This window comes from Carassius gibelio, chromosome B23, assembly GCF_023724105.1.
Source record: "Carassius gibelio isolate Cgi1373 ecotype wild population from Czech Republic chromosome B23, carGib1.2-hapl.c, whole genome shotgun sequence".
Taxonomy (NCBI): Eukaryota; Metazoa; Chordata; class Actinopteri; order Cypriniformes; family Cyprinidae; genus Carassius; species Carassius gibelio.
This window is the reverse complement of record NC_068418.1, coordinates 15,127,553-15,143,650: the sequence shown is the minus strand read 5'-3', so window position 1 is coordinate 15,143,650 and position 16,098 is coordinate 15,127,553. Positions and strand designations below refer to the sequence as shown.

The 16,098-nt window shown below is 36.7% G+C and overlaps 1 protein-coding gene across 2 annotated transcripts; it reads left to right on the top strand.

The window, feature by feature from the left end:
- Nucleotides 1-269: 269 nt before the first annotated feature.
- LOC128012112 (leucine-rich repeat-containing protein 38-like) lies at nt 270-9,866 on the top strand. 2 transcript variants are annotated; one of them, XM_052595104.1, is made up of 4 exons: nt 270-2,454; nt 2,550-2,592; nt 2,692-4,109; nt 8,793-9,866. In XM_052595104.1, the coding sequence occupies exons 3-4, from the start codon at nt 3,482-3,484 to the stop codon at nt 9,035-9,037; spliced, it is 873 nt and encodes a 290-aa protein (XP_052451064.1). In that variant the 5' UTR covers nt 270-2,454; nt 2,550-2,592; nt 2,692-3,481; the 3' UTR covers nt 9,038-9,866. The 2 variants fall into 2 exon arrangements, with proteins under 2 accessions (XP_052451064.1, XP_052451065.1); XM_052595105.1 differs by lacking the exon at nt 2,550-2,592.
- The last annotated feature ends 6,232 nt before the right edge of the window (nt 9,867-16,098 follow it).

The window sequence follows — 16,098 nt, the reverse complement described above, 5'->3', positions numbered from 1 at the left end:
TCTTAACTTTGTTGATGACATTTTGTCTAAAGTATTTTTTCCATGTTCTTCTTGGAATGTTCTTCTCTCCATGTTCTTCTCTGGTATGACATGCTGCTGTATTATCTTTAAACAAGTTTGTCACAGGTCTCTCATTAATATTCATCAATATTTTTCAAATATTACCATATTTGATCTGTTCCTTGTCAAGATCATTCAGCTTTTTTGAAATATGTTTTCCCTATACATTTTATTCTCCTTTAGTTCAACTGGAAAGTGTTTTCTGCAGGCATGTAAACTCATCTCTCGAAAGCCATCGGTATTAGATCTGCTCTGCCAGTTGGATTTAAGACTTACACCTTCCAGTACAGTCTTGTTTTAATGGCATCCTCTACTGTCACCCTAATAGCAAACAAATTACTGAGCAGTCAATACTCTGTGTATGTGTGTGAGAGAGAGAGAAAGAAAGATTAAGCTTCTCAAGATGTAGTATTAGAAATATTAGGAAACGTTTGGCTGTGATCTGGGTGCTTCTGTGTGGAGCCTGAATTCAAACCATCTGTTCTTTGCCAGTAGTTGTTTCTTCTAAATTATCATTTATTAATTCCATTTTGCAGGTGATTTGTGACTATCCCACCAATGGCAGACATGGGGAGTGTCCTGGAAACATTTTTTAACTAATTTGGTGGTGCTAAATGTTTTAGGTAGCTTGGTGGACACCAGTTTTGCCCTCCTGGTCTTGACAAATAGGGGTCAAGTAAAGTCACATCAATGGCTATCTTTGAAATACGATCAAACTGTGTCATGCCCATCTGATAACTGTAGTATCACTTCATTGGCTTCCGTGGACATTGGTGTTTATTTAATCCCAGTGGAATTAGCCACCACAACAAACCACACCAAAAGTACAATGAAATCTAAATCTGGTAATCCTGTAATCTGTACTAAATATGGGACCATGTAATTCTGCATATACCATGGTGCACTTATATCAACATAAATTGAATTTGTCAGTGCTGTTGTGATTGAAAGTGCTTTAATAACTTGGCCCAGTTTCGTTGATCCCGGGTAGTCAGGACTTCGATGCTGTGCATTCAAGTGGGTGTCCTAGTTTCTGAGACATTCATATTTTGTGACTATCGCTGCTTTTTTCCATTATTTTATTTTTTGGCTAGTTGTATCAACGTTGCTTAGGTTCAGTAGGGTGACAGTATCTTGCTCTTGGGTATGTTGGTGAGGATCATCCGGAGTGAGGGCCCAGAATGCACCTGGAAGGAAAGTGTGTCACCATGTCCTCGGCCAAGGCTGACAGTTGTTCTTTTTGGGGGTACTGGAACATGGTCTTCCTGCAGTGTGTGCATGTGTATGTGAATGTGGGATCATCTTATGCTTCTCTTTAAAGACCCTGGTGAGAAAATCTGAGCTGGATGAACTTCCCCACTAAGCCCTGTCATGTACCCTTCTCAACTCAACCCTGCCAAAGCAAAGCACACAATGTTACCGGCATTTTCAACTCAAGCTCATGGCCATTTGTACATATTTTACAAGTTGGATAATTCGTACAAATTTGTATGACCTCACTCGTACAAATTCATATGATTTTTGCTAAATCATATGTATTTTATGAGTTCCCCAGTTCATATGAATTACCTACCCCTAACCCCGCCACTAAATGGTCGCCATGATTTTGCCAAGGAAGACATGTTCCTGGATCAACATCTTCTGATGATCCTGGATCAACATTATTGTCCAAAAATATAGACTTAACCCAATCCCTACCCCTAAACCTAACCCTACTCATAATTAATTCCTAAAAAGCTACCCATCATTGTGAGTGAGTTCATACAAACTTTTACGAATTAGCCACCTCATAAAATATGCCACATTTTTAAATCGTAGTAAGTAGCATTACCTTTTGTTCATGTCCTTTCCTGTTGTGCCCCATCCACAGCCCAACTGTTTCAAGCAGTATGTTGTGTATGATATTTATCATTTATTCATGTGCCAGATTTTAATTGTGAATGGAAAATCTGCACTGCTTTCCTGACACTGCCAAATGCCCTACTGAGAAGATATCCTGTACCTACCCTCCTTTGCACTAATGAACCTGACATTTGTTTCTTTTACAGGGACACCAGAGGAAGTAACATTTCAAGTTGATATTTTTTCAAAAATGTGCCACATGAAAAAGGGCAAAGGCAAGTCTTTTTCCCCCCTGGTGATGCCTGCCAGAAAGGTCAAGGTTACAATATGACCTATGGGAGTATTGTGTAATTCCATTGGGCTGTGCCAAGCTATTCTCCAGTGTGTGTAAGAGGAAAGCTGTCTGTGGTGACAGCATGTGTTCTATTTGCCTGGAGATTTACAGCAGCACAGGAGTAAACATGAATTCAGAACACAGAGCGACAAAAATAAACAACAACAGCTGGAAAAGCGATGAATAATGACCACTTTCATAAATGCACTGCAAAAGAGGTACTGTCAAAATCTTTTTATTATTCCTCTCAATTCGTATAAAATGGGGACTTTTTAAAAGCGTCGTGATTTTGAGAACAGCCATTTACATTTAGGACGTAGACGTGTGACTGAGTTCAGTTGTGCAGCTGTGACGAGGTCAGAAGGTTTTGCGTCCAATTTCTAATTTGTATCATGCAATGATCATCTTCACTGAGGTTCACACAGTTATTTACAGTCACCATCTCTCACTTTCAGGGCAGTAATCTGTATGCACACAGCCCCATGTTAATCGTCACATCCATCACCATGGCAATGGAGCCAGAATATAAAATTATGCACTACGCTGAATGAATAGGAGGACAACAGAAAAGAAGCCAAATGTGTTGCCAACAAATCATTAGCTATGTAATCAGGATGGAATTAGACTTGCAACCATAGCCTTGGGTCAAATGTGTTATGGGCACCAAGGTATATATGGCACTGTAAACAAGAACATAAGCTTATGGACCAGGATACAAATAGTGTACATTTGAATTAAATAATCAAAATTCCCTTTTGAGTGTGGGTAAACCGAGTGGGCTACACCTCCCTTTCAGTCGTCACACTCCCCTCCCCTCTCCATGCCCACAGCGCATCCCAGTCTCTGGTTCACTCGTCTCTGTTTACCTCTTTTCTAATCCTTTGCATTGCACGCTCTCTCTCTTCCCCACATTCTCTCGATCGCTGTCTCTCCTCCCCTTTCATGCTCAGAAGCCAGCGGGCTGCCACACGACCCACACTGCCTGCTACATGATCTCGTGGAAAACAGAGCTCCGTGTCTTTGTAGCCGCTTGCTGTTGCTCGAGCCTTTGTAGATTGCAATCAAGGAGACAAGAAAAGATGCTTTCGCGACAACCCTGACTCCTATCATCTCCAGATGCGCCCCTGTCCCCTTTCCTAGTATCTCGCCCCCTGACCCTTTACCCCATCCCCTCTCCTCTACCCCTCTCCAAACCTCCCTCTCTTAATCCCCCCAATCTCCCCTTCACCTCGCACCCTCTTGACAATGTTCTCATGTGTTCGCTGGTTTCAGCCTTTCCTTGCCTTGCTATCCTCTACCTTGTTAACGTGGGGGTACAACTGCCCATCCAGCTGCTTGTGTCCAGACCATCACACCGTGGACTGCACCGGTCAAGGACTCACCCGTCTTCCAGATTCCATCCCTTTGGACGTACGGAGACTCCTTCTGTCTAACAACTGGATTCCCTGGATCCCTTCTGATTTCCTGGTTCTCTACAGTGATTTGGTGTACCTGGATCTGAGGAATAACTCCCTAACAAGGCTTGAACCTGGGATTCTGAGCACATTCTCCAGACTGGTCTACCTGGACCTTGGGAGCAACAACTTGACTGAGATCCCCTCAGGAACTTTCGGGGAATCCCGTAGTCTGATCAAGCTACGACTGGGGAACAATCCATATTTGAATATGGTCAGCAAGGATGCCTTTGCGGGCCTCACCTCTTTACGAGAGCTCGAGCTGGAGAGGAATGCCCTCTCTGTTCTGGACGTTGGGGTGTTGAGCCAGTTGCCTTCTTTGCGGGTGATACGCCTGGAAGGGAACCCCTGGTTGTGCAATTGCAACTTTGCCAAACTCTTTCTGTGGCTATTGGAGAATCGTCACAAGCTCCCAACTGGTAAGCTGCTTAAATCTTGCTTTCCTGATCTGCATTAAATAATGTCATACTTTTTTCATACACTATAGACCATTTGAATCACTTTAACCCTCACAGTCTGTAGTGACCCACCTGTGGAAGATCCAAAGGGTCAGTAAGATTGAGGGTGAGAAGTGCTGATGCTTAAGATCTACTTTCTGAGTAGAACATACATGTGGGTGGTATTATTATGTTTGGGATAGGGATGCTTAACAACCCACTGGTGGCTTACAACTGAGACTGAACTTTTTGACTCATCACATTAGCATGATGGGCTAGTAATTCAATTGATTGAATGTCTCAATTGTAGAAATTATGACACTTGTTGATATTAAATGTTTCCACTGAATATTGCGTTTAGCTCAATAATGCATGAAAATGTGTTCAAACCAAGACAAAGAGGTCGACACACCATAGGTGATCACTAGAATATGCAAAATATTCTTGTGCATAATTCATGAAACATATGCCACACAACATGTTCCCTAAATTTGTTTCATGTCTTGTCCTCTTTGTTGACATTAATTTGAGTGGTAACTAAAGGATGAAATTGAGGTAAATGTACTCCTTGGGTTACAGTATCTGTTGGTCATTAGTTCACTTACCACTAGTCCAAGGTTGAGGTCAAGTTGAGCTCTACAGCTGCATCAAATGTATATGCATGATCCTCACTCTCCCTTTGAAGCGCATTAGGTTGCAAGTTATGAACATGTCAATATAAAAAAAATTAGTTTGGGTTTTGGTTGCACATTTCTGTAATGTATACATACCAAGTGCTGGGAACAGATGCAGTGGTTTTGTTATGCAACCAAACCTTTTTTGTTTTGTTGTTTGTTTGTGCAGTAATATAAGCATTTTATATTAAAATGTAAATTTTTACTGTTGGAAACGTAACCAAATACTTTGATTTAAAGTCTCAAGTCACATATTTTTACTTATCGTCATAGGTGTGAATCTTTGTGATTGGATTAAACTCCATATTAAGAGAAAGATTTGCTTAATCCTTAGTAATTTGAAGTTTATTTGACTATTTTGTAGCTTATGAGACTGAGATCGTGTCTGACATTTTCCAGTTGTAACTTCTAAATCACATCATCATTTAATTGGAGTCCATTTCCAGAGTAATAATATTAACTGTTCCCATCAATTTAACATCAATAGGATGTTTGTTCCCTTGTCAGCAGAGACAAAGAAGGTCAGCTGTGTTTGTAAACAACATCCTTTCACTCATTCACAAATGTTTGCAGCCTATATTTCTTTTTTTTTATGTCATTGTAAATGTCATTGTGAATGACACTTCTTCTGTGTAATTTACAGATTATTAGCAAGATATAAATTGGGTTTACTATTAAATCTTGAAGATAATTATATAATATATGATATTTTGGTTAAAATAAACAGCTAAAATGAAAGAAAATAACAATATGGACCATATTATGGACTAAGTCAAATTTATTTTCTTCCAAGCAGGTGAATGTATTGTATTGTTACTGTGTCTTTACTAAGTATACAGTATGTCGGTTTTACCAAAGGGGTCATGACATTTAGTCTAAATGTTATGGGCAAATATTGCACGTTTAGCCATTGTTTCATTGTGGTCAAAGAATGTATACACAATTCTCTGTAACAATGCAATTCAGTGTAATTACATCATGTATTGATAAACAAATACAGAGTAGAATCAAAGGAGTCCATATTGTTTAGAATCTGTCAAGCTAATTTTGACATTTCAGATATCTTGTTTTTATTTACATGATTATATTTGTCAGACATGTCTACCAAAATTGACATATTATTCAAGGTATATATTTTATCATTCATTTCCAGGCAATCAAAACTGACCTCGGTGTAACATAGCTAAATAATGCTATAAATGCTGGCAGTTAGACCAAACAAAAGTGACATACAATTTTTAAATATTGTATGAATCCATCATAATGTAGTCTTTAATTCATATAGTCCAAAGGCCACTAGTTTAAACTTCCTTACAGCGTTGTAATTCTGGCACTTGGGTATGGATGAACACGTTACATCCATTATTCAACCTAACATTGAATGTGATACTGATGATAGCACACTTCTGGCACACTTTCAGTTGCCTGGTTATCAGATATCCAGTCTTTCAGGAGCAAGATTTCCACCAAATACACTGCTGAGTATGTAAGCATGTGAAGTGACATGCATATATGTGACAGGCGCACACACAACTCTTTAAACAACCCTCAAAGGTCAACAAACAGAGCCAAGAGGTTACCACGTCATAACATATCACAGGTCTACAGGATTTTAAGCAGATCAGATGTATTGAATGAAATCAGTTTCATCTGAATAGAGAGACCTAATTATAATGGGATTTATATATTCATCTGTATTACACTACAAATGCACAGCTTTGATTCATTTCAATAATGCAAACATAAGATCATGGTAGTGTCACATATATGTCCTCGTGTTACATATATGTGGTGACAGCAAATTAGATAACACTAGTCGGCTGAGTGCGCTTGTGGCCACTGTGAGATTTTTCTAAATGGGTAAAAGCATGTACACGCGTGTTGGTGATTTGTGTTGTTCACTCTGGGGGATCTCCAGCGTAAAACACTGAAGCTCTGGCGTCATAAAACATTAGATGAGCTCGTAGAGCAGGGCAAACAGCCACGTGACAGACCCAACAAAGGAGGCTGAGGTCACTGAATCCCCTGCATGTGGAAAACCCCTTCTGGATGGACTGACTCATCCTCATCCTCCACTTACTGCCTCACACGTTTGAGGATGACGTCAACTCACTTTGGCCAATGACATAAACAAGCATGGTGGCATTGTGTTATGACACAGAGGGTTTATACTGATTAGAATGCAATTTGTTATTATTTTATCTGATACAATTCCAGTTTCTCTCTGCCAAAGCACAAACGGTTACGCAGAATCACGAGGGGTTTTAAGCGTGAATGCAATTAGAGGAGAGATGGGGCTGTGGAGCTCTGCCGCTCTGTTGTGTCTGTCTGTCAGCGTGGCTGTATTACGTAGGCGATGTTCCGCTTCAAATCTGTCATCTGGTGTCCGCTGATCACACGGCTGAAAGGAGATTAAACCTCCCTCTGTGAAAATCTGAATACACACCAACGAGGAATACTTCACAAACGGTTCTCATAAAGACAGGAGAAAACAAAATTGGAAAGCATCCCATCTCACATCTTATCTTGCCGTTATGTAACCGGAGTTTTCTGAGTCATAGCTGCAGTGTTATTGCTAGATTCAGAAATGTCCAAGTAATAACACCACTACTCTACAGTGAAGCATATTTCTGTATACTGATTATAATCTGTTCATTTCTGTTACATTTTATTTAGTAATAATTCCTATAGATGCCTTTTTAAAGCTTGATCTCAAACAGATGTGTCAGTATCATAATCCCTTTGTTTTCCGGTGCAAATCAAGCATGAGTTTGGAAAACAAGCTCATTCTAGCTCAGCACTTGAATGTAATGGCATCGAGTGCTAGTGCACATGTTCAAATGGAGTATATAGCCTTGAGTTTTGAGTGTGTGTTAATGAAGTCCGCTTGCTCATTTATTATCCTTTGAAGCGATACACTGTCTGGATTTGTGACCATCAAATGGCCGTTAAAGAGCTGAACAAAAATAAATTAAATGGAAAGAATAAACTGAAACGGACAGTTATTTTTTTTTTTAAATAATAATAAAAAAAACACAGAAGGAACTTTCCATTTAATTAGCAACGTGTAATTTTAGTTTTTGCTCATAAAGTTTGTATTTATTTGTTCGAAATACAGCAAAACCAATAATATTATACAATTTTATTTATTCCTGTAAATTTTAAGCAGTCATTACTATATTGTCAGCAGCCAATAATATCCTGAATTGCTGCTCAAGAAAGCAGGGGTTTTTTTTAATTTAACTAAATTTTTATTCTTTTTGTGGAAAACCATGATACTTTTTTCAGGTTTCTTTGATGAACATAAAGTTTGAAAGAACAACATTTATTTAGAATAGAAATCTTGTAATATCTTATAAATACTGTCACTTCGGATTAATTAAAAAAAATCCTTTCTGAATAATTAAAAAAAGTCTTACTGACCACAAGCTAAATTTAACAATAGTATACAGTATATACACCTTATTCCTTTATTTAATCTGAAATATCTGTATACAAATTCAGTGTATATATACTAAGTGTATTTTTGTGCAGACTGGTTTATCATTTTATCATATGATTTGAAATATTCTGAAATTGTTGAGATTGAAAAAAAAAGTGCAGAAAGTGGGAGGGTTTGGTCAACCTTGGATAATGTTTGTTGATGATATTGTGAGGATGCTTGGGACATTAGTGACCTGACATGTGAGCTGGTTTGGAAACTCATACAAGTCCGGTAACTGAACACTACTCATGAGAGACTGAACTGAATGTTCCAGGGACTCTTCACCAAATGATTCAATGTGCCCTTAAGGTCAGATAATGTGAAATCAGTAATTCTTATACTGTGTGTGTGTGTGTATATATATATATATATATATATATATATATATAATTTTTTTTTTTCAATGCACTTTATATTTTAGTCCAAAAACACAAAAGTTAATCTAAACTAAATACACCACAAGGTCTTTTCTGAGATTGTTCCCCTCTCTGTCTTTTTCTTTTCCAGGGTTAGATGGTATGGAGTGCTCTCTTCCAGGGGACGGGCGGCAGGTGTCCCTCAGTGTGCTTTCTGAGGACAGTTTCCGGGAGTGTCGAGGATTGCTGACTCTCACTGATTATCTCATAGTCATTTTTTCTGGAATTTGTATTTCAGTGGCAGCCATTATTGCCAGTTTCTTTCTGGCCTCCACTATCCACTGTTTCCAGCGGCTCAAATCCAAAAGGACAGATGAAGAGGAGGCCGAGGACTGAGGGGAATTATTGGACAGAATGGAGATTACAAATTACCCATAATGCACCACACAGTGGAAGCCAATGGATTGGAAAAAGAGGGGAAAATAGGCCTAGGAATTAGGCCCCTGTGTGAGTAGGGTGAGGCTATAGGGCTTCATCCGTGATGCTTGAATGGAGCATCATGATTTTTATACTTGAACACCAATGATCGAATTGAGCCTTAAGACTAAAAATGTTCCTGAAAAATGCAGTCTCATGCCCCGTATTCAAAAGTGATCAGCATTACATTTTGACATCAAATAGCAACAATGGTCTTTTTTTGGAAATGTGCAAGTTCATTAGTATTTTCTACATTTAGAGTTATTTTTGGTATTGTGTACATGAATCTTGCACCGCTTTAGTAAGGTTTAGCTACTTGCACTTTAAAGTACAGATGAAGTATTGCACAAAATCCCAGTGAGCCGTACTGTAAGCCATTTTTCATACAGTAAATCATAATGGTACTTATCACCAAAGAATTAACATGAAATGAGCATACATTGTGACATACTGTACTTGTCTTTTTTCAAATCACCAGTCAATTTGGTTATATTATAAATATCATAAGACATTTTTGGTTATCCACAACTTCATAAATGTCATGCATACTCTTGATATGCTTGCTGTAGTTACAGATGAGTTGCAAATACTGTATATCACGTACTCAATCAAGGTATTTTAAAGGCTAAAGTAAAAGGGAAATTTTTGTCCTTCATTTTATGTCGATTTTGTCTCGTAACATTCTTTCCTTTTTTACTTTATGTTATGACTAAATAAACATTGACGCCAAAGTGTTTAAAAAGATGAATTATTGTGCCTTAATCATTTTTTCCCCACACATATTATACCTAATCCCTAGTGGGTAGCACTCTTTAAATACATTTTCATATTATATTATATTATATTATATTATATTATATTATATTATATTATATTATATTATATTATATTATATTATATTATATTATATTATATTATATTATATTATATTCAGTGTTGGGAGTAACTAGTTACATGTAACATAGTTATGTAATTTAATCTGTTACAGTTACTTATGAAAATGTTAATGATTACAAAGAGGGGTTACATCTAAATATTTTCACACACACACACACACACACACATTTAGTTTTTTGTTTTTTGGACCGCTCTAAAATATGAGAACAATGTTTCAGAAGTTTTCATGCTTATTTAAGTGTTTCAGTTCCTCTTTAGGTTTATGTATATGCTTTATTTATTTTTAATATTTAACTGTTTGCTATTCTGTGTGTTTATATATTTTTTTTTCACCCCCCAATGTTTCCATATGCAATGATTTGATTTCAAAAACAGAATATCATAGCTATTTAAAGCTGCGGTAGGGAACTTTTGACGCTCTAGCGGTTAATAAACAGAACTGCTTGCGTCTTGCGGAAGACCATCGTAGCCGGTACTACTTCTCTCTGTTTATGTCTATGAAGAATCACAAAGGTACTGGGTTACTCCGCCGCGGTACCCCGAAGCAATCTAAAATAGTCCGAATATAAACACTTATTATAGGTGCACCCTAGTGATTCAGGACAAGCCAAAAACACGGTTTGGAAAATTGATTCATGGTGTACTCGCTTATTATATACATTTTTCTACATTTTGAACACAAACAAAGTGTAAAAAACATCTCATATTCTACTGTCAGGACATAATGACAGGTTTAATAAATATGTAAAAAATATTTTCCCTACAGCACCTTTAACTACTATGGTTTCAATTTAGTATTTAACTTCCAAATGATCTCAACGTATACAGAGGTGCTAAAGTCTGATGCCGTGAAATTAAATGTTTAAAATCTTTAATCAGAGTTGAGTCCTACTGTAAGGTTACACCTGCCTGCTTTAAATGTTTGAAAATGATTATCAGTTGAAAACATTCATTAGAAATGTAGAAAATTATTTTAAAAGTAATCAAAATTGAATTTTACATTACTTTAAAGGTGCACTGTGTAATTTTTAGCGGCATCTAGCGGTGAGTTTGAGAATTGCAACCAACGGCTCAGTCCCCCACTCACCCCTCCCTACGGTGCTACGGTGTCAGACACAGGTCAAGATGTCATCAGTGAAGACAACAGAGTACAATGAGATTTCTTTACAAAGGTAAATCAAGGAATTATATTTATTTAATTATTCAATAAATCAATGTTATTGCGAATTTTAATGTACTTGCCAATCATTTTGTCAGTGTTTTATTCACAAATACAACAAAGTGACGAAACGCTCTGTAGAACAGTTTGTCCGTTTAGGGCTACTGTAGATGGTGGCGACTTCCAAATAAGGAGGACCCGCGGTGTATGTAGATAGAAATAGCTCAATCTAATGTAATAAAAACATAACTGTTCATTAAGAAAGGTCTTTATACACCTCTGAAAATTATATTGCATTTCTGTAAATAGATAATTGAAAATATTACATATTGCACCTTTATTAAAGTAATTGAAAGAGTTACAATGCTTATTACATTTGAAAGGCGCAATATGTAATTTTTCTGCTTTAAAAATAGCAGAAATCACTATATCTATGTTATATATATTTTTTAGTTGTGTACTTACATCATCCCGACAGTTTCCACGAACTTTCAAATCTGGAGAAAATTATAGTTTAATTAGAAGACACGGCATGTTTCTTTATTTCCGTTTTGTCGCCCGTCTATGGCGTCATATAAACTTTGACCCCTCTAGTTTATCTAACTTCCTGCGGAACTGGCAAATACAAAGGTGAACACAAACAAAGAAGAGACGAAGAAGAAAAAGTAGTAGCCGTGATCGAGACTATTATATTTTATATTTATATTGTTTATATTCGTATTTAAACCAATATCAATAACTTAGTTATGGATCATGATTATGCTTTGCCTGCACGTTCTGTGAAGCGCAAACGTACGGGTGAAATAAATGACCCGAGATGGTTTTGGGACAAGAGAAGCTACAAGACACGGGTAAATATTGGAGTTGCATTTCCAAGATAGAGAGAGCTTCGTGACAAGCTGAAACTATAGAGAGATGCCGAACTCGCTTGCATTCTGATAAACAGGTATGCATCCATTCAGCTAACTGTATCTATCTGTATATTTTGTGAAACGATGATGTCTTGTGTAAAACACAGACGGACTAGCTCTCATGTAAATCTACATTTGTTCTATATCTAGCTGAATAAAGTAGCTTCAAATGCAGTTCTCTAACTTGTCGAATATCATAGTATAACGTAATTATAATTATTAACAAAAGGCGACCGTGTTTTTTTTACATATATTACTACTAGCTAGATGGAATATTGATTTGATAGGGTATAGATGGTTTCATCGGGCGCACGCGCCTGGACCTAAGTTAACTTCCGGTCTGTGTTGTGTATATCGGTCTGGCTGCGGTGCCTTCTACAAACACAGTTAAAGTTAAGGTGATGAGTAGACTGAAGTTGGGCTCAGGTGGTTGTGCTGCGGGATGTGTTTCCCATACATTTATTTTTGGAGACTCGCCACAATTTTAAAACTGATCTTTTTTTCAAAAAGGCTTCATTGAATAAACATGAGTAACATTACTTACTGCACTTTTAATAATAATAATAATTCCTTACATTTATATGTTTAAATATCAAAACGAGGCACAGGTGTTTTTATATCGCTGTATTTCTGAAGGAAGACTTCCATGTTATATGCCTGATAAAGCAGCGTGTGAGCGTACCAGCTCTGCTTTGTTTACAGCTCTTACTGGGGAAACCTCTATTTCTCGCGCTTTATGTCTGTGCTTTAAAACATCTCCTGTTGGCAAATAATGAATTACATTTTCATTAAGTCCGCCTGATCCACGCAGCAAACATTTTGTTTGTTACCAAAAAATATCTACTCTAGAGGGACTTGGCTGTTGTTATTGATTCTATTTGGAAGTCTACCAGAAGTTAAGTTAGGTCCACAAAAGCGCTCATGCGCAGTAACGTTTGTTTATGTTGTTGCCATTGAAACTGTCTCTACGTTCGAAAAGACGTGATTGTCAAAATACTAATTTAGAATGAGTGAGGAATGATAGGGAGCGACAGAGCGCGTGTTCGAATGAACAACAACTCCCATGAGCCTGACGCTCTTTCCCGATGTCATCAAAGTACGTCTTATGTTATTATTTTGATTGAGTGACCCCTGGTGGCCAAAAATTCCATATTGTACGTTGAAATAGGGTTATTCCATTTCCAACTTTTTGATTATATTAAATGAACTAACTACATTATTTAGTGCTTTGAAATTAGTCTCTGAACAAGAAAACTGGTTACAGTCTAGGACATGTTTCAAGTAGATGAAGCGGTCCTGCTTTCTGCCACAATCTCATGAAAATAACAGTAAGATCCTGCAGGTGCAGCCAATGCTGTATCATTCCTTCTATTCCTTTGACCCGGAAAGTACTGCAAGCAACTCAAGTGCAAAACAAACAATAGAGCAAATGTAGTGCCTTTATATAATCTCATTTTGCTTCTGCTGCTCATAGAGTTTAGTTTTTTAGGTTGATGCTGGAGGAGGTTTTTTCTCGACTGAAAGCTTTTAAAATTGAGCTTAATATATATGCTGTGGTTGGGAGATATCCATGACTTAGCAGCAGTGACGTCTGAGTTTTACTCAGGGTCATGAATTTAACAGACGACAGATGAAGGCAAGCGACAGAGAGGTATAGATTCCACAAACATCCCCTCAGATGGAGATGAGAGAGGATGGAAAGCTCATTGTGCCTGCTCATTCTCTAGGCGAAAAGTTGAATGAGACTGAGGAAAGAGTTTGGCAAAATAAGGCCACGATTCTTCAGCGTTCAGATCTTGTTGTTGCTATGGTTACGTGTCTGTGGGCCAGTTGTGTTGAATTCAGACTCCCCTACTGAGGATGACTTTGGAATATTTGACTAATCAACTCTCCTTCTGTCCCTCACCATTTCTCTCTGACTTTTAATCAACTTTCCTCTCCTTAAAACTGACTTGATTTATAGCATGCTCAGCTGTTGCAAAACAAAAATTCCTGCTTCTTTCCTTACCGTCTACTCCTTTCCTTAGTATGATTTAGATGGTCATTAACTAAAAAATAAAAAAGCATATTAATTATTAATATATTTTATTAAAAGATTGTAACATTGTGAAGCACTTAAAATAAATATTTTCCTATCAGTTTGATTTTAAAAGTGATTAAATGGTGGGGGTCAAAGGTCAATTGAAGAGGAAGCTATATGTCAGGGTATGTGTCAAGGCCTGTTTACTTGGACAGGGGCCAAGATTAATTTACATGCAGGACAAAGGAAACCGATCCTTCAACTCTCCACTCATTATCCAGTGGTGGACTAAGACCTGAGAACGAAACCAAGATCCCTGAAAACAAGAGCAGCATGACCCTGCATCCTGATCCTCTTCACTGTTTCTGACACCGATGCTGCTTAGTTTACAGTGGTGAGTGTGATTACAGTATGGAAAACCCCTCAATAGTGGTTAAAAAGAAAGACACATTGTGTTCATTTTAGAGGTTTCGATTTCAAAAAGCATTGCTAAGTATAATATATATATATATATATATATATATATATATATATATATATATATATATATATATATATATATATATATATATATATATATATATATATATATATATATATATATATATATATATATATATATATATATATATGCCGCATTATAATAAATGATATAATGATTTGGAGCAGTGGCTTTTTTGATCAGAGAAATATGCAGATAATAGAATACAATTATTAGAGATATATGCATGCATTTTGGATAAAAGTATCCTAAATTCATGCTTGTTTAATGCAAATGAAACTCTGTGACTAATTTATGTATTTTGGTACATGTGACTTGGTCTTACAGATAAATGAACGAGGACAGCTTTTCTCCCAAATCCTCACTTTTGCCTCTCTGCAGTTCATGGCAATATTATACATTTTCAGTGGTTGATTTTAAGGATAATTATATTTACTTTTCCATGAAGCAGATATATTTTTTAGATATAAAAAATAAATAAAATAAATATATCAAGGTATACAAAAATTGATTATAAAATGTATTTTCATAAATGTATGTTTTTATATATATATATATAATTACTTAATATATAAATGGATACATTTGGGATTTTTTTAATAACACACAATATATTCTGAAATTAGAAATATATTTTCTTGCCTCTTGATGTACATTATATTTTTTAGCAAAAGAGATTTTAAACAATCTAAAAATATATATTTCTTAAACTGCAATTTACAACATGTATTAATTGTATGTTTTAAATCTACTTGAAATTTATTTTTTTGACATATAGGTTTTGTAAAATCTACCATTTGATGTCCAATGTGTTTGAATTGAATTTAGCTGGGAGCCACTGGTTTGGAATCTGGTAAAGGTAAATTACAGACAGTTATATTCAGGTTAAGTTATGTTCTTACCTTCAAAAGAGATATTTATGCTTACAGACATACAGTATGTTATATAAAGAATCTCTATAATGCATGACTGTGGGTGTCCAGATGTGGAGTTTTAAAGGGCTATGAGCTGAACAGATGGCCTTCTATGCTATTGTAGGCTGGGATTATGTGTTGCACTCGACCAGCCAGAGGGATGCAGAGCTCCACATGTGCTGGGATTATTGTTATTTTATGTGCTCGGCAGAAGAGTGGTGTATTTCATCTCTAGATATACATGGCAAGCAGCCCTCATGTCTACTTGCCTCTGAAATGGGACGACGACCCCTACGGCCTCTGGACGTCCTGCTACGGCTGGGGGATTACACTGGATATAGGGTCTGCATGGATTACACCGCTTAGTGCATTTTGTCAGATATAATGATTTCATGGGATCGCTGTAGTAATCTTTAGTAATTAGAGATGATCTCTAATTGCATGATCATGGTACTGATCGACAGTAGAGATAAATGAGATAGATGTAATGATCATTAAATATAATAACCCTGCACAGTGCACTTAATATTTGTGAGTGTTATAAACTATAAATTTAATGACTGAGTGGTAACTTGAC